The sequence below is a fragment of the Microtus oregoni genome, unplaced genomic scaffold, assembly GCF_018167655.1.
Source record: "Microtus oregoni isolate MIOR12 unplaced genomic scaffold, Mior012 000032F_ref0000030, whole genome shotgun sequence".
In the NCBI taxonomy this organism is placed as follows: domain Eukaryota; kingdom Metazoa; phylum Chordata; class Mammalia; order Rodentia; family Cricetidae; genus Microtus; species Microtus oregoni.
In genome coordinates, this window is record NW_024543091.1 from 7,628,375 (window position 1) to 7,653,442 (window position 25,068).

The 25,068-nt window shown below is 39.6% G+C and overlaps 1 protein-coding gene across 1 annotated transcript in view; it reads left to right on the forward strand.

The window, feature by feature from the left end:
* Positions 1–25,068, forward strand: part of Col12a1 (collagen type XII alpha 1 chain) — a 108,023-nt gene that overhangs the window by 59,282 nt on the left and 23,673 nt on the right. Inside the window, exons 35-51 of the mRNA XM_041679795.1 lie at positions 931–1,073; positions 2,362–2,491; positions 3,106–3,248; positions 4,880–5,009; positions 6,678–6,797; positions 8,036–8,182; positions 9,186–9,302; positions 9,447–9,593; positions 10,047–10,121; positions 11,854–11,993; positions 13,369–13,492; positions 13,657–13,800; positions 15,806–15,970; positions 16,795–16,833; positions 16,931–17,069; positions 19,063–19,205; positions 21,002–21,111. Coding sequence (XP_041535729.1) covers positions 931–1,073; positions 2,362–2,491; positions 3,106–3,248; positions 4,880–5,009; positions 6,678–6,797; positions 8,036–8,182; positions 9,186–9,302; positions 9,447–9,593; positions 10,047–10,121; positions 11,854–11,993; positions 13,369–13,492; positions 13,657–13,800; positions 15,806–15,970; positions 16,795–16,833; positions 16,931–17,069; positions 19,063–19,205; positions 21,002–21,111 — 2,156 coding nt within the window. The remainder of the gene's footprint in view (positions 1–930; positions 1,074–2,361; positions 2,492–3,105; positions 3,249–4,879; positions 5,010–6,677; positions 6,798–8,035; positions 8,183–9,185; positions 9,303–9,446; positions 9,594–10,046; positions 10,122–11,853; positions 11,994–13,368; positions 13,493–13,656; positions 13,801–15,805; positions 15,971–16,794; positions 16,834–16,930; positions 17,070–19,062; positions 19,206–21,001; positions 21,112–25,068) is intronic.

Below are 25,068 nucleotides of genomic sequence, written 5' to 3' on the forward strand. Positions count from 1 at the left end.
GTTAGTCTCTTTCTCTGACCAAAACATATGGGGCTGTGCTTTGCACCTTGTCAGTTTGAATGAAGCTTGGTTTTGTCACTGGATTTTATAGCATAGGTTGTTGAAACCTGTTCGCTTTATTACTTGGTTGTGCATTTTTTCCTGGTTTGCTGCTGTGGAGCTTTTGGTATTAAAAATATGTGTGCTTCATTCATGAATAATGTAGACAAATTAGCTTAAATGCTTTTGTTGTGCTCTCTGGATACTGCTGAGTCTGTTTTTGCACACTTATAAATATCTTTCTGACTTTTCAAACACACTTGCGGCCGGTTGAAGGGGAGAACAAGCACGGATAGCTTCCTCTGGGGAAACATTAGGGATCTAGAGAGAGGATGCTGTTAGTTAAGTGAGAGTTTGGGGTTGGTATGCAGATTCAATTCTCTAAATTTTATTGGTGGAAGTTAATTGAGAACTGACTTGTCTCTTTGTTTGTCTTTTTAAAAAATAAATCACGGAAGATGTTCCATAGCTAGTGTTGAATAAGGCAGGAGCCAACAAAAGGATGAAGGACTGAAAGCAGCTACTGAATCTGAAGGGCTCCACACCTTTCTGTTGGTTAGAAGGCAGGCTGTATAAAATCTCTCCTCTGGCCCCTTTACTTTACTGGAAACTCATCTACTTCTGTTTCCTCTTCCTAGTACCACGTCCTTTCATGGCCAGCCCAATCCTGTTGCTCATACTCACTTATTTTTATTGAAAACAGCATGGGCTCCACGTTGGCAAAGGCTAACTTTGTCTCTGGAGAGTTTTTAATGTGCTTTCGTGTGTAGATAGCAGTAGAAAGTGGGTAGGATTTTATCCCATTAGAGAGTGTAACTTGTGGAAGAGTGATGAAAAGCGTGACATGTGTAAACAGACATGAGAAACAGGCATTGGCTTTCCTTTCCTCAGTGGTGAGAGGACTGGCAAGAAATATCCAAGTGTATAACCCTACGCCCAACAGCCTTGATGTCCGCTGGGACCCAGCTCCAGGACCAGTACAGCAGTACCGCATTGTATACTCCCCTGTTGCTGGCACAAGACCCTCAGATTCCGTAAGTAATTTCGTCATCTTAGAGCTCAGAAAAGAACGTTGTAGATTCTGCTGGGGCTTCCGCCACAGCAGATGGTTAGGAACAATCAGCCAATTATTGGTGTTGCTGCCTTTCATGAAGATTACACTTCCTGATTATTATAGCTGCATGTTTGAGGCACATTTAGGAGCCTTTAAGAAGATAACCCACCAATATGCTAATATGTAATATTTAAATGATTGTGTTTGATGAGTTAAGACATGTTAATTATAAGTTTGCTTTGAAAATAACTTGGAGGGGGAAACATGAATTAGTTGGGTTAGTGATAATAATAAGAGATGCAGCCCATTTCTAGAAGTTTCAATAATAAATACATTGGGAAAGTTCACATGCCTTAGCAATGAATATATGTTAAGTATGCCTTTATTGGTTATTACAAATTACAGTGTCTCTTCAGCATTTTATTCAAGTGCTGGCCAGACTGTTTATTTTTTTTTTCAAGACAGGGTTTCTCTGTAGCTTTGGAGCCTGTCCTGGAACTAGATCTTGTAGACCAGGCTGGTCTAGAACTCTCAGAGGTCTGCTTGCCTCTGCCTCCTGAGTGCTGGGATGAAAAGTGTTCACCACCAGCACCCAGCCAGACTGTTTAATTTTTGAGACCAGATGAAATCAGGCATGGTCTGGAATGGTATGGTCATAGACTTGCAGTCATCTTCCTGATGCCATTCTAGTTCTGTTTGTGAGTAGGCCAATAATATTCAAACCATAAATTACTTATGTGAATAATAATAGCAGCACAACACGGAGGGGGAAATAAATTTATGGACTAACAAGTCTTTGCAAAAGCAAGAAATGATGGGAAAGATAAGAAAATGATAAGCAATGGGTGTATTCTGCAGTAGTGTTGGTTTTAATGCCCCCGGTATATGATATGACATACTCATACAACATTGCCCTTATCTGAAATTTCTGTCTTACCACTAAACCTCTCTGGCACTGGCATGGGATCCTTTCTCTCTTGTGTAAGTGACACTCAGGATCTACTCTGAGAAAACGTGCATCCTAGATATCCCACTTACAAGTATTTATGAGAAATGCAAATGGACGATAAGAAGCAACTCAAAGCATTTCTGAGAATAACTTGTATCTAATAATGTGCTAGAGGCAGATCTTGCTGAGAAGCACACTTGGCTCCTAACGTGCCCGGGCTCGGTCTTTTACAATAAATACTATTATGCTGACTAACTGAAGACCTGGCAAGCATTTGGGTGGCTGTCAGACAGAGTTTGGCGTGTTCTCTCCCCTTCAGATTGTGGTGCCAGGGAATACCCGCACGGTACATCTGGAGAGGCTGATTCCTGACACACCCTATTCCGTGGACATCGTGGCTCTCTACTCAGACGGAGAGGGGAATCCCAGCCCCAGCCAGGGCCGAACACGTGAGGCAAAAATCCCATTTTCCACTTTATCTCTTGTCTTTGAGTGAGGAGTGGCTGGTGGGTGCTGAGTGAAGGATGCTGAGGACTCTTTGAAGGGGAGGGTAGCCTCTGCATGTGCCTCTGCCTGGCATTTCTCATACTCACATTTTGGGCTTAGGCTATGTGTGCAAAACTATCTATTGTGATAAATTAATTTAATTTCATCATTAAAAAAATAAAAATCTGGACTCTAGATGAAAGAGGGCTTTCCTCACCCCCTTCCTTTTTTATTGCCCTGGGTTTTCTTGCCAAATAGGTACTTTGGAAATGTGAAGTCTAAGCCTCTCTATTTCATTAAATGGAGGTAGTTACAGTGGCGAAAAGGACACCCTTCTTTCCCAGTCTGCATATGTAGGCGCAAAGCTAGCTCTGTTTTGTTGAAGTTCAGCACGTAAATGCAGCTCTGAAATGTAGCATGTTATGCTGTGTAATGTCACATTAAAACCACAGAAGAATGTGGACCATATCATAGGGGAGTGAGCATCATGAATGGTGATGTTCTAGCAAGATCTTTCTGTAAGCTGACCTGGGAAATGCTGTCAGGCAAGCAGCAAACCCGATCGTATTTTATTTAGTTCCACGAAGTGGTCCAAGGAATCTCCGGGTCTTTGGGGAGACGACCAACAGCCTCTCCGTAGCCTGGGACCATGCTGATGGGCCAGTTCAGCAATACAGGATCATCTATTCTCCTACCGTTGGTGATCCAATTGATGAATATGTAAGTATATCAACACAAAAGTTCCTGGCTCAGCCTCCCTTAGTCATGTAATGACTTGGGGATCACTTCTATTATAAGGGCTAACTGAAAAACCATCTCATTTTATATGTCTAACTGCCTACTTACATTGAAAGGTCTACTGTAACATGCTACATATTAATCTGTAACATCCAAATTAATGTTCAGATCATAAGATTATTTGAACCTTACCCTTCAAGTCCAATTCCCCTGCATGATCTCCCCTCAGTATCTCCCCTTCAGTCTCCATTTTCTCTAAACTCATATTTTTTTTTCCTGTGCTTTTTTTTTTTTTTTTGCTTTGGAATGTACACCATTTCTTGTTAGTTTTTTTCTAAGCTAACTTTCTCCTTTTCTCCTCCACCCCTTCTAACCTTGATTCTCTACTAAGACTTGAACTCAGGACTCTGGGCATGAGGAACAATCTCTGTACCAGTGGCTTTAACCTAGTCTCTCCACACCCTTTGCACTGCCGTATTGTCTTCCTAGACACAGGCTCCAGCTCTTCCCTTTTCCTTCGTGTGGTACTGGGGAATCAACCAGGACCTTGAGTGTGTTGCCAAGCACTCCACCCCAGAGCCACCATATTTTGCTCCTCAGGTTTCTTGGAGTTTCATTATAGCTGGAAAAATACGCACACTGACATTTAATTGATTCGTTTCTGTGATAAACTCCTAGATTCCCTCAAATGGTGACTGTAAAGTAGTTAGATTTGTGGTTTCCAGCCCTTTTCCCATGTGCATCCTTTTAGAATTGTTCTTCTTCCGTGCACATACTTCATGTGAAGAAATATTTTATCTCTTGATTTAGACACGACAATCTTTAATTGAAGTCCTGTTTTATTAATAAGAAATAAGTAATTGTCAATTGAGTTTTTAAGAATCAAATGAGGTCAATGATTTTACTACTCATGTTTAGTGTTTTTTCTTCCTTGCTGGGAAAAAAATGTTCCTAAGCTTTCTGAAAACATTGAAAATAGAATTTCTTTTAGCACTTCACTGTTTGTAGTTACGATATTTCAGGCCGGGAGACTTAGCCACGGTGTTTGTACAAGACTAGAAGCAAGGTTGAGAAATGACTGGTTCATTCATCTTTGAGGAGGGAGTCTAATACATTTTCCACTTCCTCTTTTTCAAACTTAACCTTAATTAGTACCAGCTAAACTAATATACTTGAGGGTTGTAAACTGCCCATTTTGCTGATGAGTGGATTCCTGGTCCATAGCATTAACTGACACTTGTCCTCTTCCTGAAAATGTGATGTGTTATGACGAAAGATGAAGCAGACAAAGTCAGATGCAGCAGGCTCAGTGATGCCCTCTGTGATGTTGTGTGTGTTGTTGTCTTTAGTGTCCCTACTCCCCTCCAGCGATGCTCAGTCACATGACTCTTAGTGGCTGGTCTGGGATTTGAGCCCAGATCTGTCAGGCCTTAAGCTATTCTCCCAAGCTGTGTAGAGGCAGGCTGGATAATTTGCCTTTCTCTGAACATTTTGAAACAAAAAGAAAGCATAAAGAATCCATTTTTCTTATGAGACTATATAAAAACAGCATCGGCTGTTTGATCTAGGTGTCTTCTTCTTGGAAATAAATATTTAATTGAGCTTTCTTACAGACCACAGTCCCAGGCAGAAGAAACAATGTAATACTGCAACCCCTGCAACCTGACACTCCATATAAAATTACTGTCATTGCCATTTATGAGGATGGAGATGGTGGCCATCTAATCGGAAATGGAAGGACTGGTCAGTGTTGTCTTATAATTTTTTTTTTTGCTCTTTAACAAGCTCATGCCTTTGATGTCAGTCACCATACCCTTTAAAACTGTGAATTTCTGTGTTCACCAGCGTATCTCATATGCTACATTAATATAGCACATAGCACAGTCTATGTTAAACACTGAATTTTGTTAAAATGATGACACAAGGGCACAATTTCTTAATCTTTTAAAGGTATAATAAGAGGAGGAAAAGGTGGTAAGGATCTGTTTATTTTCCTTTGCTTGAGATCATTTTATTTTTCTTTATACTATACCCCGAGTAATGCATGAAGTCAGGTGAAGCTGTAGTTGTAACTCAATATAGTATCAGCCAGACAACCTCTGTTATGATTGAGTCTCCATACACAAATACAGAAGCAGAATGATTATAAATCAGCTGCCTAAAATGTATCTAAAAATTACCACTTCAGATAATCTACAGAGAATAACCAGTGTTCTGGCCCACTCCTTGATCTGTATTTGTGGCAATTTCATGTGGCTTATAGATTCTCTAAATTGTCTTTATTATTTTAACCTGAAAATCTTTTCAAAAAGTGCTTACCTGGGAGCCTTTTCCAGAGGGGCCAATGCACTTGACCTGAGATGTGGCCTGTGCTGCTTCTGATGTGCAGCAGCCAAGGCTGAGAACCACTGGTTCCCACAAGGCAGGCTGGACTCCAGTTCCATAAACACTGACATCGTGTTTTCTTGCTTCATTCAGAAAATCTACTTAGCTAGCATGGTTTATATTTCTTTATCCACTCACTTGTTCAAAGTCTGTTTGGGTTTAAATGTTCTTGAGAACATCAGAGAACTTGTGAAAAGCAGCACCGAGACACTTCTAACAGAAAAGCCTCCTGGAGTTGATTCAACTCTGTGCCTACAGCCTGGAAATCTGTGCTATTTACTGATGCTCTAGTGACTAGATCTTTTTAGCTGAGCAACCCACTTTCTCACTTTCTCATATTTAAAATCTATTTTGTTAACTTTCCGGGGAAAATGGAGTATTTCAGAGTTTTGTGCTTACCAAAATGTTAAATAAACGTTGACTTCTCTAGAAAGGGCCAAAGGCATGTCTAGTTTTCCCCATGGAAATACAGTTTTCATGTTGTAATTTCTTTAATGTTATGGGTAATAAATAATTCAATGGATCTGTAGAATACCATGTTAACAGCACTGATTTCCAAGTTACATATTTTGGGAAAGATTGTAGGTTTAGGGCTTAGAGTCTCTGAGACTGAGACTCTAGGCTATGCGGAGGACAGAAAGGGGTGGGAAAGAATGTTGTTTTACTCATTCTTGCTGGTCTTTCGTGAAAATCATATCCCATTTATGTAAGGAGGTACCTGCCATTTAGTCTCTAATGTACCTTCTAGTTCTATTACTGTGCAGTACACTCATTGTAAAGAAGATTCTGAGATCTCTCCAACTGCCTACAATTTTGAACCTTCTTCCACACCATGTTTGGCCTTGCTACTGAGGTCTTCTGAAAATTATCCATTTAGAGTCTATTTGAACGCTCAGCTTTCTTTGGAAACTGACAGTGGCTTTGTAATTGTTTTCTGGGTAAAGAAATGATAGGCTATTGGAAATTACACTGTTGTCACAGAAGCGTCCTAACAAGGCAGTGACATTTGCCAATGTTTGTTTGCAGTGGGATTGCTCCCTCCGCAGAACATACACATCTCGGATGAATGGTACACCAGGTTCAGAGTGTCCTGGGACCCTTCACCCTCGCCGGTTCTTGGATATAAAATTGTGTACAAGCCAGTTGGTAAGGAGGCCCATTTATCATCACAGGAGGATGTTGGAAAGTTATTTGCATATGATTGTACCTGACTGCATTTCCCACTGCTGGGTTCTTTTATAAAAACAAGACCTTTTGCACTGGAGGTACTATTTCTGGAAACAGTCTAAGTTATCGTCATTACGCTGGGTGTGCATGAGGCAACGTTTACAATTGAAAATCTTGCTCTGTGACCAGTCTCCAGTGGATGGCCCCACACTGCAGAGCATATTGTCAGTAATATACAAAATTGGACTCAGTGGACTACTAAACTGAAAGAATACAAAACCAGAGAGAGTGGGGTGGTAGAGGTAGATCTGGGAAGAGTTGGGGGGGAAGAGTGGAAATGAGAGTATGACCAAAACCTATTGGGTGAAATTCTCAAAGAATTAATAAAAATATTATGTCTAAATGGGAAAAATTTTATTTGGCACATGAAGTTGAGCAGATTAAAGACGCTTATTTTCAGGCACCACCCATGTTGTTATGATCATGAAGTAATCACCATACCCACAACGTCTATGTTTTCTTCATTACACTAAAATTTTATTCCTTTTGAGGCATAGGTTTTATGCATTTTAGTTTGTTCAGGCTTGCTTTCAACTCCCCGGTGGGATTTTCAGCTAAATCACCATCACTTTGAGTAAACAATTTGATATCTATGTATATTCTGTCTGCTTGTGTAAATGTCCTAGGGCATCTTTCATGTGCCCTGGAAGACGGTGAACAATGCAGACAAAGGCAAGAAAGCAAATGTGAACATGTGCCAGAGACGTGTGGAGAACCTGGAGTGCGAAGGAAGGGGCGTTAGTAACGGAGGCCCTCCAGTAGAGAGTGAATGTGGAGCGTGGCCTGAGATAAATGTCTTCAGATCACCACTACGGCAAACACAAATGCTAATTGAGTGTGTAGTCTGTGGAAAGCACTTTTTTGGCAAAGCAAGGCTTTCAGAAGAAAGGAGAGAATGGGTTCCCTAAAGGGTCGTCGATAAATGCTGACTTCATTCTCTATACTGTGCTATGCTTTGAGGATAAAACTGCAGACTTCAGACTGGACTTGCAGATCCCTAGTCACTGTACAGTGAGGCACATAGATGGTAAAACGTGCCCAAAGGATGACTGGAATCCATATGTTCATCCTACCATTTGATTTTTAAGTTAACATCTTTAATTTTGAGCAAAAACTGAGGCGAGCGATTATCTAATTCTGTGTTCTTACTGTTAAAGGGTCCAATGAGCCCATGGAAACCTTTGTTGGAGAAGTGACGTCATACACATTACACAACCTCAATCCCAGCACTACCTATGACGTCAGTGTTTATGCTCAGTATGACTCTGGACTCAGCGTTCCCCTCACAGATCAAGGCACCACATGTGAGTTGGGCATCGCTTTGGGATTATAAGAAATGGTGTAGCAAAACTTTCCAGGCCATCTTGTTGCAATTTACTTTTCCCTAATGTACACGTTTTCTGTAGTATCACATTGGTAAACCATTTTGTGTCTAGTTAAAATATCCAGATGAATCTCTAAGCAACTTAGATTATATATATATATATATATATATATATATATATATATGAGGAAGAGGTGATACTAATTTGATAGAGAATATTATACTTTGATTTTTATAATATTAAGGTTGTACAAAATCATTTAACCCACAGTGATCTGTGTTGCTGTTTTTTTTTGATATTGGATGATAATGCATCACTTGCAATTATTGATATAATCTGATGAAATACCAAATCAGTTATTTGTCCTCGGATTTTGTTGTTCCAAAGGTTTTTTTCTTAAAATAAATATTGTAGGATTAAGCAGCTAGTATTTTAATTTTTTTATTCCTTTCCCATAAATGACACTCATAATTTTTAGGGATTATATAATCTCTTTCCTTGAAAATCACTGATGGAAATGAGGTGTATGGTGCACACCTTTAATCCCAGCACTTGGGAGGCAGAGCAGGTGGATCTCTGAGTTTGAGTCAGTCTTGCTTAAATAGTGAATTCCAGAATAGCCATATACACAAACACACACACACACACACACACACACACATATGCATACACACACATATGCATACACACACATATGCATACACACATATGCATACACACACACACACACACACATATATAAAGCAACGCCTTGTCTCAAGGTAAAAAGATAAGGAAATCACTGGTGGAGAAGCAGGATGATTTTGTTTCGGCCCCATTTTCATACATGTTTGATGTAAGTCTCTCATAACAAGACATGATGAGATTTCAAGCATTTATTTTAATTTTCTTCTGTTGTGGATATTTGAACATTGTATTATGGTGCAAAGTATGCTTTTATCTTTAGAATACAAAGTGAATCTATTTTTTTTTTCTTCTGTAGTGTACTTAAACGTGACAGATCTGAAAACTTACCAGGTTGGATGGGATACGTTCTGTGTCAAATGGTCACCTCATCGGGCAGCTACTTCCTACAGGCTAAAACTGAGCCCTGCAGATGGTATGTGTGGGAGAAAACAAACTGAGCCTATAGTGGAAACACCTTAACCTGCAGCCATGCAGGTTTTGTTTATAAACCATGGTGACTTGGCCTGACAGATGATGGGTGATTAACACTTGTGTTCCTCCTTGCTGTCACAATTAGGAACCAGAGGACAAGAAATTACAGTGCGAGGATCGGAAACCAGTCACTGCTTCACTGGCCTCTCCCCAGAGGCAGAGTATGGTGTCACCGTTTTCGTGCAGACACCGAACCTGGAGGGGCCGGGAGTCCCCATCAAAGAACAGACCAGTAAGCTTTGAGTGACTCGGACAGTAGAATGAGAGGCACACTGGTACCCGAGCAAGCCCTTCCTCCATGGGGCGGCAACACTAGGAAGATGGTTCCCAGAAGCAGAGTATGTGACTAACTCAGGACCTTTGTAGCAATGGTCTTCACTGGTGGTATTTTAAGGCAAGGGTTGAGGAAGGGAGAGATGACTTTGATGACAGAGAGAAGGTGAACACGTTGCTGGCTTTTACTCATGTGGCTTCTCTGAAGGCCCCGTGTTCTCCTTCCGAACCTCTCCTTTTCGCAGCGTCATTTGATCTGAGAGCTGACTGAGGATGCAGACCAGACAGAAAGTCATCTATCTCTCCTTAGACATTGCTGAACCTGTGCTTTCTAGGGCCTAAAGAACTCCTTTCCTTGTGGGGTAGGGAATGTGCACCCGTGCATTTTTCTAACTATTCTTTGGAATTCTAGCTGTAAAACCAACAGAGGCTCCTACGGAACCGCCCACGCCTTCTCCTCCTCCCACTATTCCACCTGCCCGTGATGGTAAGTAAAGCTAAAATAAAAACCAATCAGCCTGCAGGGATCCGAGGAATCACGCCACATACACACAATCTAGAATTGATAAAGAACATTCTGATACTATTTTTGCTGAAGAGTTTTTACAGAGGAAAAAACAATTACCAGTAATTTATTTCCCCTTTTCTGGGCACATTTTGGGGTGAATCAAATCAGTCATAAACTAACCCAGCCCTTTAGCTGGGACTCCGTTTCCTCAGTTTTGCAGCAGATCTAACAGGATCTGTGTCCATCGGCCACAGTCACACTGGGCAGGCGCTGTGAACCTTTTAGGCTGTATCTGAAACGTTAGATTTCCTGGCTTCTGAACTGAGAAGAGCCCCAGATTACACAAAGCTAAAAATATTTCCATTCATCAAAATCTGAGAGTCAGTTGTCAGCTGCAGTGAATTGGTGAAAACACACTGAGCTATTAACCCTGCTGTTTGAGTTATTTGGGGACATTTTCTTTTCTTAGTGTTGTTGCATCAAGTTCAGTTTAAGCAAAATAATTGCTGGTTTATTCTTTTTCCCACTTTTTGATATTTAGAAAACATTTATTTTTTTCTAAATGTTTTTCTTTCTAAGTTTTCTAAGTGTGTTTTTCTAAGTGTTTTTCTAGGTGGTTGGACTCTTATTAAAACTGTTTTATAACTAAAATTAAACACTTAAAGTTGGGTATGGTGGCACACGCCTCTAATCCCAGCACTCAGGAGACAGAGGCAGGCACATTTCTGTGAGTTCGAGACCAGCCAGGTCTATAGGGTGAGTTCTAGGACACCCAGGACTACACAGAGAAACCCTGTCTTGAAAAACCAAAAAGCAAATGAAACAAAAAATAAAAGTGTATTATTTAAAGAGTAAAATAAGGACCCTCTTTAAATTAGACTGTTGAAAAAAACTTAAGTTTTTAAAAAGAGTCTCATTTCCTAGGAAAGTCGTGGATTCACAGCAAACTGAGCGATAGCACGGTTATCTTTATTCTCCTGCTCTCTCCTCCCCATCAATCGCTCTCCTGACCAGATTGGTGCATTTGTAATGTGGTGGAAGCCCTATTCACACACTATTGCCACCCACAGCCCAAACTTCCACCTTGCTTTTCAAGTAACACTTCTATACCTTAAGTGTGAATGAGCTAAAGTTTTCTTAACATTGCCCTAGAAATGTTTTTTTTTTTTTTTTTTTTTTAGGCTGCAAAAATGAGTCAAATTAAAGATTTTATCTTTTTCTTTCTTATTTCCCCACTTATGGTCATGATGTTCTAATTTGAAAATGAAGGCAACCTTTTATTTGTGCTAAATATATGATAATTATATCGAAAAATCTCCAGACCCACTGGTGGCCTTCCTTTAACTTTGGTTATTATTGCTTTTAATTTGAGTCCCTTTATTTATTGTTTGAAGCAGCTTGAAGAATTGCATGGGGCAAGAGGATATATTACATAATGAATCTAATTAGTGTATTCACAGAGCCAAAACTGAAGGTCACTTAGATCAGGGCTCTTTAACTTTATCGTATATTTGCACCACCTGGACATCTTACTCTTTCTGACTCAGGAGCCTGGCTGGGTCCAGGAGGCCGCATTTCTTATTGGCTTGAAGGCAAGCAGTTCCCCATGTAGCCACACGTTGAGTAGTGAGGTTTTTATATGCTTTTCAGTTATACAGTGCCAAGTGACGAGAAAATTAAGATTTGGATTTTTTCCTTTTTATTTTTTCAGTATGCAAAGGGGCTAAGGCAGATATTGTGTTCTTGACGGATGCCTCTTGGAGTATTGGAGATGACAATTTTAACAAAGTTGTAAAATTTATCTTTAATACCGTGGGGGCCTTTGATGAAGTCAACCCTGGGGGGATTCAGGTGAGTGTCGCATTAGCAGAGCCTGCTTAGCTGTAATGTCCTGCTATTTTACTATTAGCAGTGTCGACTGTTTTCTTTCAGCCCTCTATTAAAGTGGAAAGACATTTCAGTATCAGGTCTGTCTTTTTACCTTACGGTTTGCTACGTCCATTGCACGTATCTTTGGGAAAGGATTTGGTGCTGGGGATAAGCGAATAGAAAAGTAAATATTCGTTTAGCTTTCCTCTCTGTTTAGATGATATTCCTCTTGGCGAATTTAGGAGATTCTGACTCTAACATCCTGCTTGAGACTCCCCACAAAGCTCATTCCGTGGAGGGTCATCCAAAGTTCTGCACATTCAATGCATTGCCGTGTCGTGCCCTCAGCGTGAGAATAGTGCATGGAAAGGGTGTGTGTCTAACACTGCTATTACATCGTATACATCATCCCAGCCAGAAGAACGTCCATTAGTGACCCCAGGCTAGTTTGTTTTTCTAAGATGGTAATTGCCAATTAAATTCCTATGGAATCATCTCCAGCGTATTTTCTTTGTACTAGAGTAGGAGCTAGAGAAATTTATGTTTATGCAAGAAGCCTCAAAGAATGATTAGTCATTTTATTGTAACCTGTCCCAAAACTAAGACCCTCCTCCACTGTTCCAGGACACTCATGAATAAATGAACATCCACACTCTGACTCTAAACCCTTTGAGGTGATCTGCCAAACTCCTTTGAGAATGTTATCCAAGCTATTATTTGCTATTTCTTGGATTTCTAAAAACAATACCTATTAATTGCACTTTTAGCTTCACTTGAATACGTGGTTATCAATCCTTAAGACGATCCTACAAGGTAAATATAATTATCCTGACCTTGTTGATAAGGAAATCAAAGTCCAGAAAAGTAGGGACTGCCCAGTATTAGCATGTGCGTCGACTATAAACCTCTAAATCACATAAATCACAGTAAATCATACTGCTACTAAGTTTGTTATGACTAGTGATTATGATCATGCTATGACATTTTTGTGTACTGTGTTGAACGAGTGCGGTCCATGAGAAGAAGCAGGTGGCTGAGAGCCAACAGTCCATGAGCCATGATGGTGCGCTCTTGTTTCTGACACTGGGCCATCACTGTCACTCTGCTGGACTCATCTGTTCTTACATTTTGGAGAAAGACACATACGAAATTTTCGGCATTAATGTAAAATGATTGCAGTTTCATTAGAGACTGGAAATTAGAGACAGTAATGAGACTACAGCAGGTCACAGTTTCGGTATTAGGTATTGAGTTTAAAATAACTTGTTAAGTCCAAGACCCCTAAGTCCCCACTTTGCCACTGGAGGAACTTCCGGAAGACCGAGGTCAAACTGAATAACTGACACTTTCCCTTCAGGTTTCCTTTGTGCAGTACAGTGATGAGGTCAAGTCTGAGTTCAAGCTGAACACATACAACGATAAGGCTATGGCCCTTGGAGCCCTTCAGAACATTCGGTACAGAGGAGGAAACACAAGAACAGGTACAGTGCAGCATCACCGGTGCAGGCCATCTCTTCCCAGGGCTGGCAGGATGATGGAAGCCAGCTCCCATCTGGTTCTGATAGTCATTCCCCTGTCACCTGGGCATGGTCAATGGAAGTTCTCACCGATGTTGACACTAAAGCACTCATACCCCACTCTTCAGGCAAGGCCCTCACGTTCATCAAGGAGAAAGTCTTGACTTGGGAGAGCGGCATGAGGAAGAATGTCCCAAAGGTGCTAGTTGTGGTTACAGATGGCCGGTCACAGGATGAGGTGAAGAAGGCGGCGTTTGTCATCCAGCAGTCAGGTAAGCACAAACACGGACTCTATGACATATAATACTTTAAGTTTTAAGTATGCAAGAGGGAGTATAAGAGATCCAAACTGCTGATTTTACTCTATTACTTTGTTTTGTTGTGTGCTTCATAATTAAAGTGTTAATTTGTATTAAATTAGGGAATTAATTGCTAATTTCTTAAGAATGACATGTGATGTGACTCACATCTTGAGATGTGGTTCAGGGTTGTCAACTGACTCTCCCCATGTACGGCGGAAGACTACAGAAAACCATGATAATGGAATAATCCTAGGGAAGGCTTCTTGCTTTATCAGAGATGAATCTTGATACCGGTTCCTGTGCAAGGGAAGCCATAGGATTCCTTCCGCCGTAGCTCATCCTTGCGGGTGCAGACCAAATGCAGATTGCTGAAAGGCAGTCTGCAAATAAGTATGAGATCTCAGGGCGATGGTGCTGGGGCTGATTTCGCCAACCAGACATCCTAGGAGTCTTGATAACATGGATCTGTTGATTCGTTGTTTAGACTTATTAGACAGGAAAGCAGGCTTTTCTTTCCTTTTTTAAAAATTGATTTTTATTGAGCTCTACATTTTTTCTCTGCTCCCCTCCCTGCCTTTTCTTTCCCCTCCAACCCTCTCCCAAGGTTCCTATGCTCCCAATTTACTCAGGAGATCTTGTCTTTTTCTACTTCCCATGTAGATTAGATCCATGTATGTCTCTCTTAGGGTCCTCATTGTTGTCTAGGTTCTCTTAGATTGCGATTTGTAGGCTGGTTTTCTTTGAAAAGCAGGTTTTTCTAGGATTTGTATTAAGGTTGTCTCTTGCACCATTGCCCCAAGCAGGGCTTCAGGTGAGCATATTTTGGGAAGTATTCTATGCTAGGTGTGATCTGCTGTACTCAACAGTAGAGAACTTGGTTGCACGGAAGTTGTCATCAGCTCACGCAATTGTTTGTCTGAGACTGTAATTCACACTTAGTATGAAGCCATTCCATTTTCCTTTAGTTTTAGTTTTAAAGTATCTTATAAAATAATAGTTTACCTTATGGAATTTCCATACACACTTGACTTTGGCTGCTGCTCTCCCACCTGCTTCTTTTTGCCATCTCTTTGAACCTCTACCCCTGTTTGTATCCTTCTACCCCAAGTATTACTCCAACTATTTTCCCATGGTATGTGCTCTCTTCCCTTCTCTTACGGTATAATTTTCTCTTGTCATGGGCTCTTTTCTAGTAATTGGCCTCTATCCACACTCAGGACACATGAGGACACATATATACAAATTAGGAGCTAGGATCTGCTTTTAAGAGCCCAAGGAGCTTTTCTCATTCTGAGCCTTGTCTACCTCCCTTAGTAGAACAAATGAACTGATGGCAAAAATGTGATATACATACACAAGGAATTTCATTCAGCCATAAAGAAAAGTAGAGAATATGAATGCTTGAGTCAGTAAATATCTCAATCCTTAGATGGCCTGTTTCTTACGATGTCAAATTAAGCATTTAGAATGAAAACTTTACTTATATTTGCTTAAATAGTAGAATGTTTGTTTCCAGTAAGCACTGTAGTTTTTATTTTAAAGGTAGTCAGTGTTACCATTGAGCACAAGCTTGATGAAAAAAAATCAGGTTCGAGAATTCAAATTTAAAACAGCCTGTTGTGCATTTAAGTTGTTAATGGAACCCAACAGAGCTGTTGGACTTGTGTGTTTGCATTGTGGGTCTGTGGAAGATGAGGTGCACTGCACAGCCCTTCTGCTACTAAAAGGTTCACATTTTGGTTGTTAGGGTGTCATTTGAATTGAGTTTTATATGCCAGAAATAGGGTGGCAGGGAAGAGGTGTATCTTCATTTAAGAGTACACACTCTTCTCGTAGGCTGAGTTTGTGCCTGAAAAGTACTTGCTGTCCATGCTGAGAGAGTACAGCATGATCTCTGATGCTCTCATTTTTGATTGCTCAAACAATAAATGATGGAAAGAGGATATGTGATTCCCTTGTCAACGGGACTTTGCAGGATTCAGTGTGTTCGTTGTTGGTGTGGCTGATGTGGACTACAATGAACTCGCCAACATTGCCAGCAAGCCCAGTGAAAGGCATGTGTTCATTGTGGATGACTTCGAATCTTTCGAGAAGATCGAGGACAATCTCATCACATTTGTTTGTGAAACTGCTACTTCAAGTAAGTCACGGTCAGCGCAGAGTCATGACCTCATCTGAGAAATAGCTGCTTATAGGCAGTTATCCATACTGTGTGGGATCAAGCCTAGGGCATGAATAGACTCTGGGAAATCACTTGAAACTAGTGAATCATTGCTCTTTTGAGATCAGTCTAAATGTGTGCTTGCCAGAGGTCCATTTTTAGCTTTCAAGATAAAATGACCCCCACATGGAAAGAAATCAGTTTAATATATCCCCTTCCTACCAGCCTAATGCCTATGGCATTTGGGCAAGGTACTCTTCAGTTTTGAATTGTATATATAGGAGAATTTCAGTAAGGTGGTTTCCTGTTTGTAATCAGTTGGTCTCTTTCTAGCTTCTGCTCAAAGAGAACACTGAGAAACCTAGCCTTTTCCTTCCGTTTATTTGTTTTTCTTCTTCTGGAGTGCTAGAGATTGAACCTAGGATCTAACATATACTAGGCTAATGCTCCACCATTGAGCCGTGTTCTCAGTTCAGTCAGTCCAGGCTTAGTTTTTTTTTTTTTTGTAATGTAAAAATTTCAAGTTCAGTTTTCCACCACAGATGCTAAAGGTAGATTAAATCCCTTTCTCTTCCCCTCAACCATTAGCAACAGTTCCTGTGCTATTAGCTGATGGAGGCGACCGTGAGAAAAGTTCAGAGCACTACTCCTAGGCAGGGCTGTACTTATGTGTGTGTTATGCCTAGCAATAAATCGTATATTAAAAATGAAAAACTCTGCTTTGTACATGTGAATTGCTACTTTCTGTGCATCTATTTAAATTATGCTGGTGACTCATACTGAAAGAACATTGCATGTTCCAGGTTGTCCTCTCATCTATCTGGATGGCTACACCTCACCAGGTAAGCCTTTGTATGTCCTCCAGGTAATTGATTTCAAGATATTCATCCTAACATAACTATAATGTACTCATTTAATATCGTCTCCTTTGATGTCAAGGCTTTAAGATGCTTGAAGCTTACAACCTGACAGAGAAGAATTTTGCTTCTGTCCAAGGGGTGTCTTTGGAATCGGGGTCTTTCCCCAGCTATTCCGCCTACAGGCTTCAGAAGAATGCCTTTATCAACCAGCCAACAGCGTAAGTTTGAAAATGGGACTCCCCTTTTCTTCGAGTGGTCAGGAGGCTCTTGGAATTGCTGCTGGTTTCCTAGAATCTTGGAACTTAAGGATTGCCAGAAAATTCCTTATGGTTGAGCTGTTTTGCTTTCCTAAACACAGCTTAATTATATTCCTAGGGTTATGTAGCAGCTTGTCCACATAAAACTGTCTCCCAAACCTCATTATTCCCAGACCCAAGCCTCTTATCCTGGTAACAACACGATGGATAACACACTCTTGAACTGAAGGCTAGGGTTTCAGTTTACTCCCTTCTTCTGAGGGAGGCTGTTAAAACAGGAAGGCCGTTTATTATTTTGAACATTTCACCCCTGTGGTGCAGAAGTGCTGGGTGGAATAAGTGAGGAACGAGAGCAAACGTTCTGGCTCGTGTTTCAGACCTTAGAAAACGAAGGGCTTGCCTACAATCAGGCGGGCTGAGGGTAGTTGTTACTGGCAGACACTCTAGCAATCTGCTGGGTAGCCCTAGATGTATTCTATTTCATGAAAGTTTGCACCTGGGTATGATAACAGACATTAATATTTCTTAGTCATTAAAACGAAGGTGTTTTATTTTGAAAAAAATATGTGTTTGGCAAGTCCAGGGAAAGCAAGGACAAGAAGAAACAAAACTTGCAGAAAGGTAGAAGAGGGTCAGAAAATAATGTCTGAAGTTTGAAATGCATGAGGCAAGCCAATGGAAAGCTAATTCTAAAACCAAAAGAAATTTGTTTTAAGGAGGAGCACATAGCATAGTTTGATCCATTATAAATTCTGAAGTTTTTTATACTTAGTTACAATGGTTCAATATGCTAAGTTTTCCAGTGGACAGTATTACTCTATATTTAACTTTTCCTGTCACCTCAAAATATGAATTCAAATGATGGCAGCCTATTGTCTCTTCAGAAGTCACAATTTTTGACTTGAAAGGAAGAATAAATGTAATCAGATTTTTGTTGGTTCACTAAGGAAGGAGAAAAATGGGCTAAATGAAAGAGATGGGGGTAATAAAGGGAAAAAACCAGAATCAGTATTTTTAACTGGAAACATGAAAAGATAGCTCTTAAACACATAAAAGGCATCGTGCTAGCTTTCTCAGAGATTATGCCCAAGGAGCAAGAGGACATCATACCCTGGCACATGTTAATGACATTGCCTCAGGACAGTGAGCCTTCAGAGGCATCCTGTACCCCCTGCCAAAGCTTGTGGAGGAATAGCTTCTTCCTTCCCAGATCTACTCTCTAGGCTTTTGTTCTGCCTCCTGGGAGAAAGTGTTACATAGTATCAGACAGAAAAGCATTAATTCTATTTCAAACATTCTCCCAGAACAATGGTTTATTCAATGTTAGAAGGACACAAGGGATGGAAATATTTTGTCTCATGTCTTTATAGCCAAAACTCATTTCTGTCTTGTTGAATCACATCCTTGTTTCATCACTAATTGTTTGCATATGTACGAGGCCTAAACATTTACAGTTGGTCCTGTTGTGGGGAATATGTAAGTTTATTGAGGTGCTTTATTTGACGTTCAGGGAAGAATTTAGAAGTATAAAAGCATAGTGAGAACAAGAGAGAAATTACAACTTTAAGCCATTTTATCTACATTGCCAGATTCCTGCCACTAGAAATTAAGTATATTTGGGTAAGACTCCCTCTCTTTATTGTATCTACAGTCATAGTGTTTGCTATCTTAAAGTGAGTACTTCCATGTGTCTAGAAAAAAGTAGTTATGGATAGGAAGATAAAGGCTATTTAGTAATTTCCCACACTTTTGTGACTTGATCAAATTATTAGCAATCTGTTAAGTGTTTGCTCCTTTGTTTGTGTCACAAGGTTTTTTCTTCTGCTCTAAGGCCTGGTGACTATGATTAGGTTTTAGTATTACCTATAATGAGATTCTTGTGTAAAAGTTTAAAATGGTCTCTTACTGATGAATAATCCCATTTATTTATTTATTATTTTGCTTCATCCAACAGAGAACTGCATCCAAACGGACTCCCTCCTTCATACACGATCATATTATTGTTTAGACTTCTCCCAGAAACTCCCAGTGACCCCTTTGCAATTTGGCAAATTACAGACAGAGACTACAGACCACAAGTTGGAGTTATTGCTGATCGTAAGGGACTTTATCCTATGTTAAACCCTATGTCTAGTTTCTTTTTTTTTCTTTTTCTAAAATTTATTTATTTTATGCCCTGGCCACAGTTTCCCCTCTCTCTTCTCCCCCCAATCCTCTCTTCCCACCCCCAATTCACTCCTTTTCTGTTTCTGTTTAGGCAAGGGTCTTCCATAAGTATCAAAACATAGAAAAGCAAGTTGCAGGAAGAATAAACACCTCCTCTTGTGTTAAGGCTGGGCAAGATGACCCAGTATGAGGAGCAGAGTCCCAGAGCCAGAGATGGTCCCTGCTGCTACTCTTAGTAGTCCCAAAACAGGACCAAGTTACACAACTGTAACATATATGCAGAGGGCTTATGTAAATTCCATGCAGGTTCCCTGGTTGTTGGGTTCAGTCTCTGTGAGTCTAGATTGGTGCCTAGCTCAATTGTTATCAGAGGGGTTTCCTCCAGCAACTGATGGAAACAGATGTAAAAATCCACAGCTAAACATTAGGCAGAGCTCTAGGAATCCTGCAGAAGAGGCAGAGAGAGGATTGTAGGACTCAGAGGGGTCATGTATATCACAAGGAAACTCACAGAATCAACTAAACTATCTATTGTTTTGACCATGCTTTATCCTTTCTATCTCCAGAAACCTTCTGGATATATATGTATTGATTTATATTTATTTACTTGGTATATATTTTAAATTTAAACGTCTTCAAATAACATGTCAGCAAACACTCAAATTGCATCTTCTCACAATTGAAATAATTCTTTTTTTCTCATTTATTTAAGAAAATTATTTGTTCTTGGACAATTTTTATCATACATAGTGAATCTTACTTCTTTTTACCTCCCGTATCCTCTCTCATCTCTCTTCCTTTCTCTGCTGCAACCCTTTTTCTTCCCAAGAGCCCTCTCCCTCTGACCCTTACTGACTTATTGTTTATTTGTGAAGCACTAAATTTAATTTGGATTCCATACATGAGTGAGTGGGAAGTTATTTATTGGAGTGTGGACAGCATTTCAGTGGCTACACCACTGAAGAAGCAAGCAAACATCTCCCCAGGCAACCATTAATTGACAATGGTTGTTTAAGGAGAGGTAGGGCCTCATGAGCTCTCCTGCATCCATGAAGAATGTTAATGGATCCAATCTTGTGCAGGCAACCACAACTGCAGCGAGCTCATGAGTGCAATTTTTACGCCACGTTTAGAAGACATTTGTTTGTTTTTGTCGCACATTTCTCTATCCTCTATTTTTTTTAAACTTTTTTTTTGCCCCCTTTTCTTCAGTGTTCTCAAAGTCTTGGAAGGAGTGATTGAGATGTCTTGTTTAGGGCTGAGTACTCCACTATCATTTCTTATTGACAGTTTGACTAGTTATGACTCTCAGCAGTAGCCACTGCCTGCAGTGATAGGAAGCTTCTCTGTCAAAGACTGAAAGTGGTGTTAACCTATGGTTATGAACATGTGTGTTCAGAAGGTAGTCTGATAGCATGCTCATTTACCAACAAATAGGAGCAACCTCCCCTCCCCCGCTCTGATTCTGGCTGATGGCCTCCTCAGCTGTGGGAGCCTTTGCAGGTATACAGTGCCAGACCTGAAATCCCTCCTGTGGAATGCAGCACAGATCCAAGCAGAGAGTGGTTGGTTACCCCAATGGAGCTGTGCCACTATTGCACCAGTGGACACATCTTCCCTGGCAGATAATGGACTTCTTTTCAGTTTCTCCAACAAGAAATACTGTGTACTTTGAATAAGAAGCACACCATGTATACACTTTGACAATGATTTTATCTTGATTGCAGCTTCTAGCAAGACACTATCTTTCTTTAACAAGGATACAAGAGGCGAGGTACAAACGGTTACATTTGACACAGACGAAGTGAAGACATTATTTTATGGAAGTTTTCATAAGGTAAAAATGTAAGCTTATCTGAGTCTTATTTTTAGAATGAGAATATGAGCTTAAAAACAATAGCTTAAGCATTTTGCTATGTTTGGTGTTACACTAAATTAGAATTCTAGCTATGTCTTTTGCAAACGTTTATTTTAATTGGTTTGATTAATTCAAAAGATAAAACTTAAGTAAAACAATAGCTGTCATTAGTATTTTGATATATTTTCACTGTATCTTTCAAAGTTTGAATTAATAATTATATATGATGAAGCTTGCTTGTTTTTCTGCTTTTCATTTTTCTAGTTTAAGATTTAATGATATTTATGTTTATGTTGTTTGTCTGTGTAAATGTATGCCATATATATACCCTCAGGAGTTACAGGTAGCTGTGCACCACTTGACCGTGGAATTAGAAACTAAACTCAGGTCCTCTGCAAGAGCTACAAGTGCTCCTAAACTCTAATCCAACTCTCTAGCCCCTCTACTTACCACTTCATTGTAAACATTTCTGTCATTTATTTTGAGGAGTTTATAATTTAATGGATTATATTTTAGTTGGTCATATTATCATTTTATTGAGTGCAGGCACTTTCTTTTTCTTCCTTGCCTATTAAAATGTTACAAGCATGTAAGCAAACTGTAGAATAAACATTTCTAAATCCAAACATTCATAATAATTGATAAAACGATTAAGGTAAATATGTAATAGATTATTATATGAACACACAGTCTAAAACATTAATTTCTTAATGCAGAGTTTTCTAAATAATCACATTCAAGTTCTAAGACATATTTGAGATGGTTTCTTATACTTGGAGATCTTGAGTTTTTGTCAGCATTGAGAGGATTGTTGAAACTTATAGGTTTCTAAAGGACAGTCACTTGACAAAGGCTAGTAATGAGATTGTATAGTAGTAGGCCACTTGTTCGTTTCCTGCTTGCCCAGATTCCCAAAATAACCACCCAGAAACTGTATTAATTAAATCACTGCTTGGCCTATTAGCACTAACTTCTTATTGGCTAGCTTTTACATCTTAATTTAACACATTTCCATTATTTTATATTTTACCACGAGGTTTGTGGCCTACTGGCAATGTTCCAGCATGTCTGTCTCTGCTGGTGGCTCCATGGCTTCTCCCTCACTCCGCCTCCTTTCTTCCAGCATTCAGTTTAGTTTTCCCCACCTACGTCTACTCTACCCTATCACAGGCCTAAGACTGTTTCTTTATTAACCAATGGTATTCACAGCATACAGAGGAGAATCCCACTCAAGACTGGATTATTAGAAACAAAAGGAACAGTCTAGTTTGGGAATACATTTTTAATGCTGTTCTTCACATAATGGATTGTGTTAATAGTAGTACAAAGTTATTGTACTGATAATCTAAAATTTTTCTTTGTATTACATACCAAAAGAAGAGCCACATACACAAAACATGCCTTTTTAGTTCACTCTAATCCCCAAGTGAAACTAAAGAGACTTTCTCTTGCTTGAATAGGTCAGTGAGGTCTCTTCCTGCTTAATTTCTTTTCATAGCATTTTCTAATTCATGAAGTAAATTTCTTTCCCCTCTGTATTAAATAGCATTAGTTCTTTGAGATTTTTCTCAGTCTTTTACTTAAAACAGATTTCTTTTTCATATACTATATTCTGATTATGGTGTTCTCTTCCCCTACCCCTCCCAGTTCCTCCCCCACCTCCCCTTCCATTTGGATCAACATCCTTTCTTCATTCTTTAAAAAAACAAATGAGCATCTAAGAAATAATAATAAAATAAAATAAGATAAATAAAAAGCAAACAAATTGGAATATGACAAAACAACAAGACAGGAAAAGGAGCCAAAGAAAAAGCATAAGAAATGCTTAGAGATGCAGAGATACACACATTCACACACTCAGGAATACCATAAAAACCCCAAGTCAGAAGCCATAATATATACACAAAGGACCTGTAATGTAGAAAAAAAAAACTCACTCTGATTTAATGTTACGAGACAAAGAACTGACAAATATGCTATTGAGTTTGTTTCTCTAGTGAGATTCTTAGATAAAGTTTAGTTTTCATTTGCATGTGACTATCAATTGTCGAGATAGCTTCTGGATTGGGAATGTGTGTGTGTGTGTGTGTGTGTGTGTGTGTGCGTGTCCACTTTTCTATTCAGCCCTAGGACCTCATATGTTGTACAACTGCACAGACTCTGTGCATGCTGCCACAGTATTTGAGTTTCTATATATGCCAGTCCTAGTGTGTCTAGAAAGTCTTCATTCTTTGGTGTTCTCCAACCACTCTGGCTCTTATACTTTTTCTGTCTCCCTTTCCTGAGAGTTCCCTGAGCCCCGAGGGGAGGGATTTGATGGAGACATCCTGTTTAGGTCTGAGTGTTCCAAGGTCTCTCAATCTCTGCATAATGTCTGGCTGTGGGTCTCTGTATTTGTTCTCATCTGCTGTAGGAGGAAGTTCTCTGATAATGGCTGAGCAAAGCACAGATCTACGAGTATATTGCTACATTCCTTCAGCATAGCAGTAGTATTTGATTTTCCTCTAGGTTTCTGGGCTATCTTACGTTAGGTTCTTGGTCACCCAAGCAGCATTGGGTGTGGTTTCCATCTTATGGACCATGCTTTAATTCAAATCAGATATCCGTTGGTTGCACCCACAAGCTTTGTGACACTATTGCACCGGTGTATCTTGCGGGCAGGTCACCATATAGATAGAAGGGTTTGCAGCCGGGTTGGTTTTTAATTTTCTCTTCTGGTAGTGTGCAGAGTAACCTCCAGTGCCATGAAGACTATCCATAGAGGTGAAGGCTCTAGGCAGGCACTAACTTGAGTTCTCCATGGACCTTGTTATCAGTTAGTGAAGAATCATTAATATTCTTGACAATAGCCTGGGTTGTTTGGGGGTTACCATGAGACCCTTTTGGCCAACAATTTGATGATATATAGTTCATTCCCAGTATTGAAAGGTTTATTTGGTGATGATAGATGTCCAGTTGGGGCTCTGTCTTTTCTGTTATTTTGTGATTTCATTTTGATTGATTTCACATATGTACATATATTGCAGAAAACTTCTACTGTACTAAATTTTCATATGACCTCTCAAATGGCCCTTTGTTTTAGCCATCTCTCCCTTCATTCCCTCCTTCATCACTTTTTCCTTCCTGTTTTATCCTCTCATTTCCATTTTCTTCTATTTATTCACAGTAGAATAGATAGTTATAGATTCGTAATGAGAGTCGAGAAGGGCTTTCCTATTGCTTAAAGAGACAAGAAGCTTTTTTTATGGCTTTGGGGAGCAACAATGATGACAGCAACAATACAGCAATAGAGAAAACCAAAAGATATTCAAATGCTATAGTAGAGTATTTCTTGCTTCAAATCTTACAGACCTTGATGCAATTACAGTAGATAAGTTCCTTCTTGGGAAAGGACATTCTCACTTGAGGATGTGATTGATTTTGACTCATCCTTATCCAGCAATAGATGTTGATTCTGGCAAAGGTCTTAGGAACAGCCTTAGCTCATTGATAAACCTATTAAAATTATAATTGAGTAGCATGCTGAGAAGATGATATTATGCCTCTGTCATAGTCACTGGAGATAGTAAGAATTTAATCTCTGAACAACTTGCAGTCATTTTGTAGCCATTTAAAAAATCTCCAACTTTCATGGAACCCTCCATTTTATTGATGCCAAATGGGCAGTATTTTAAGAGATCTGTACTGCTAGTAATTAATTATTGCAAATCAAGATAAAATTTTCTTGGCATTGCCTTCCTTGAACTGTTTGTCTTCCTAGAGAAGTGTCCATACTTTTAATATTTCTTTCTTCTCAGTGGCTGTCTCTTTCCCCCAAATTCTCTATGTTCTTCTGTTTTTGTCTTTTTTATTAGTATTTTGACAATTTCATATATATATCGAATTATACATATAAATGTATATATGTGTTTACATTCCCCACTCTCCTTTATTCCT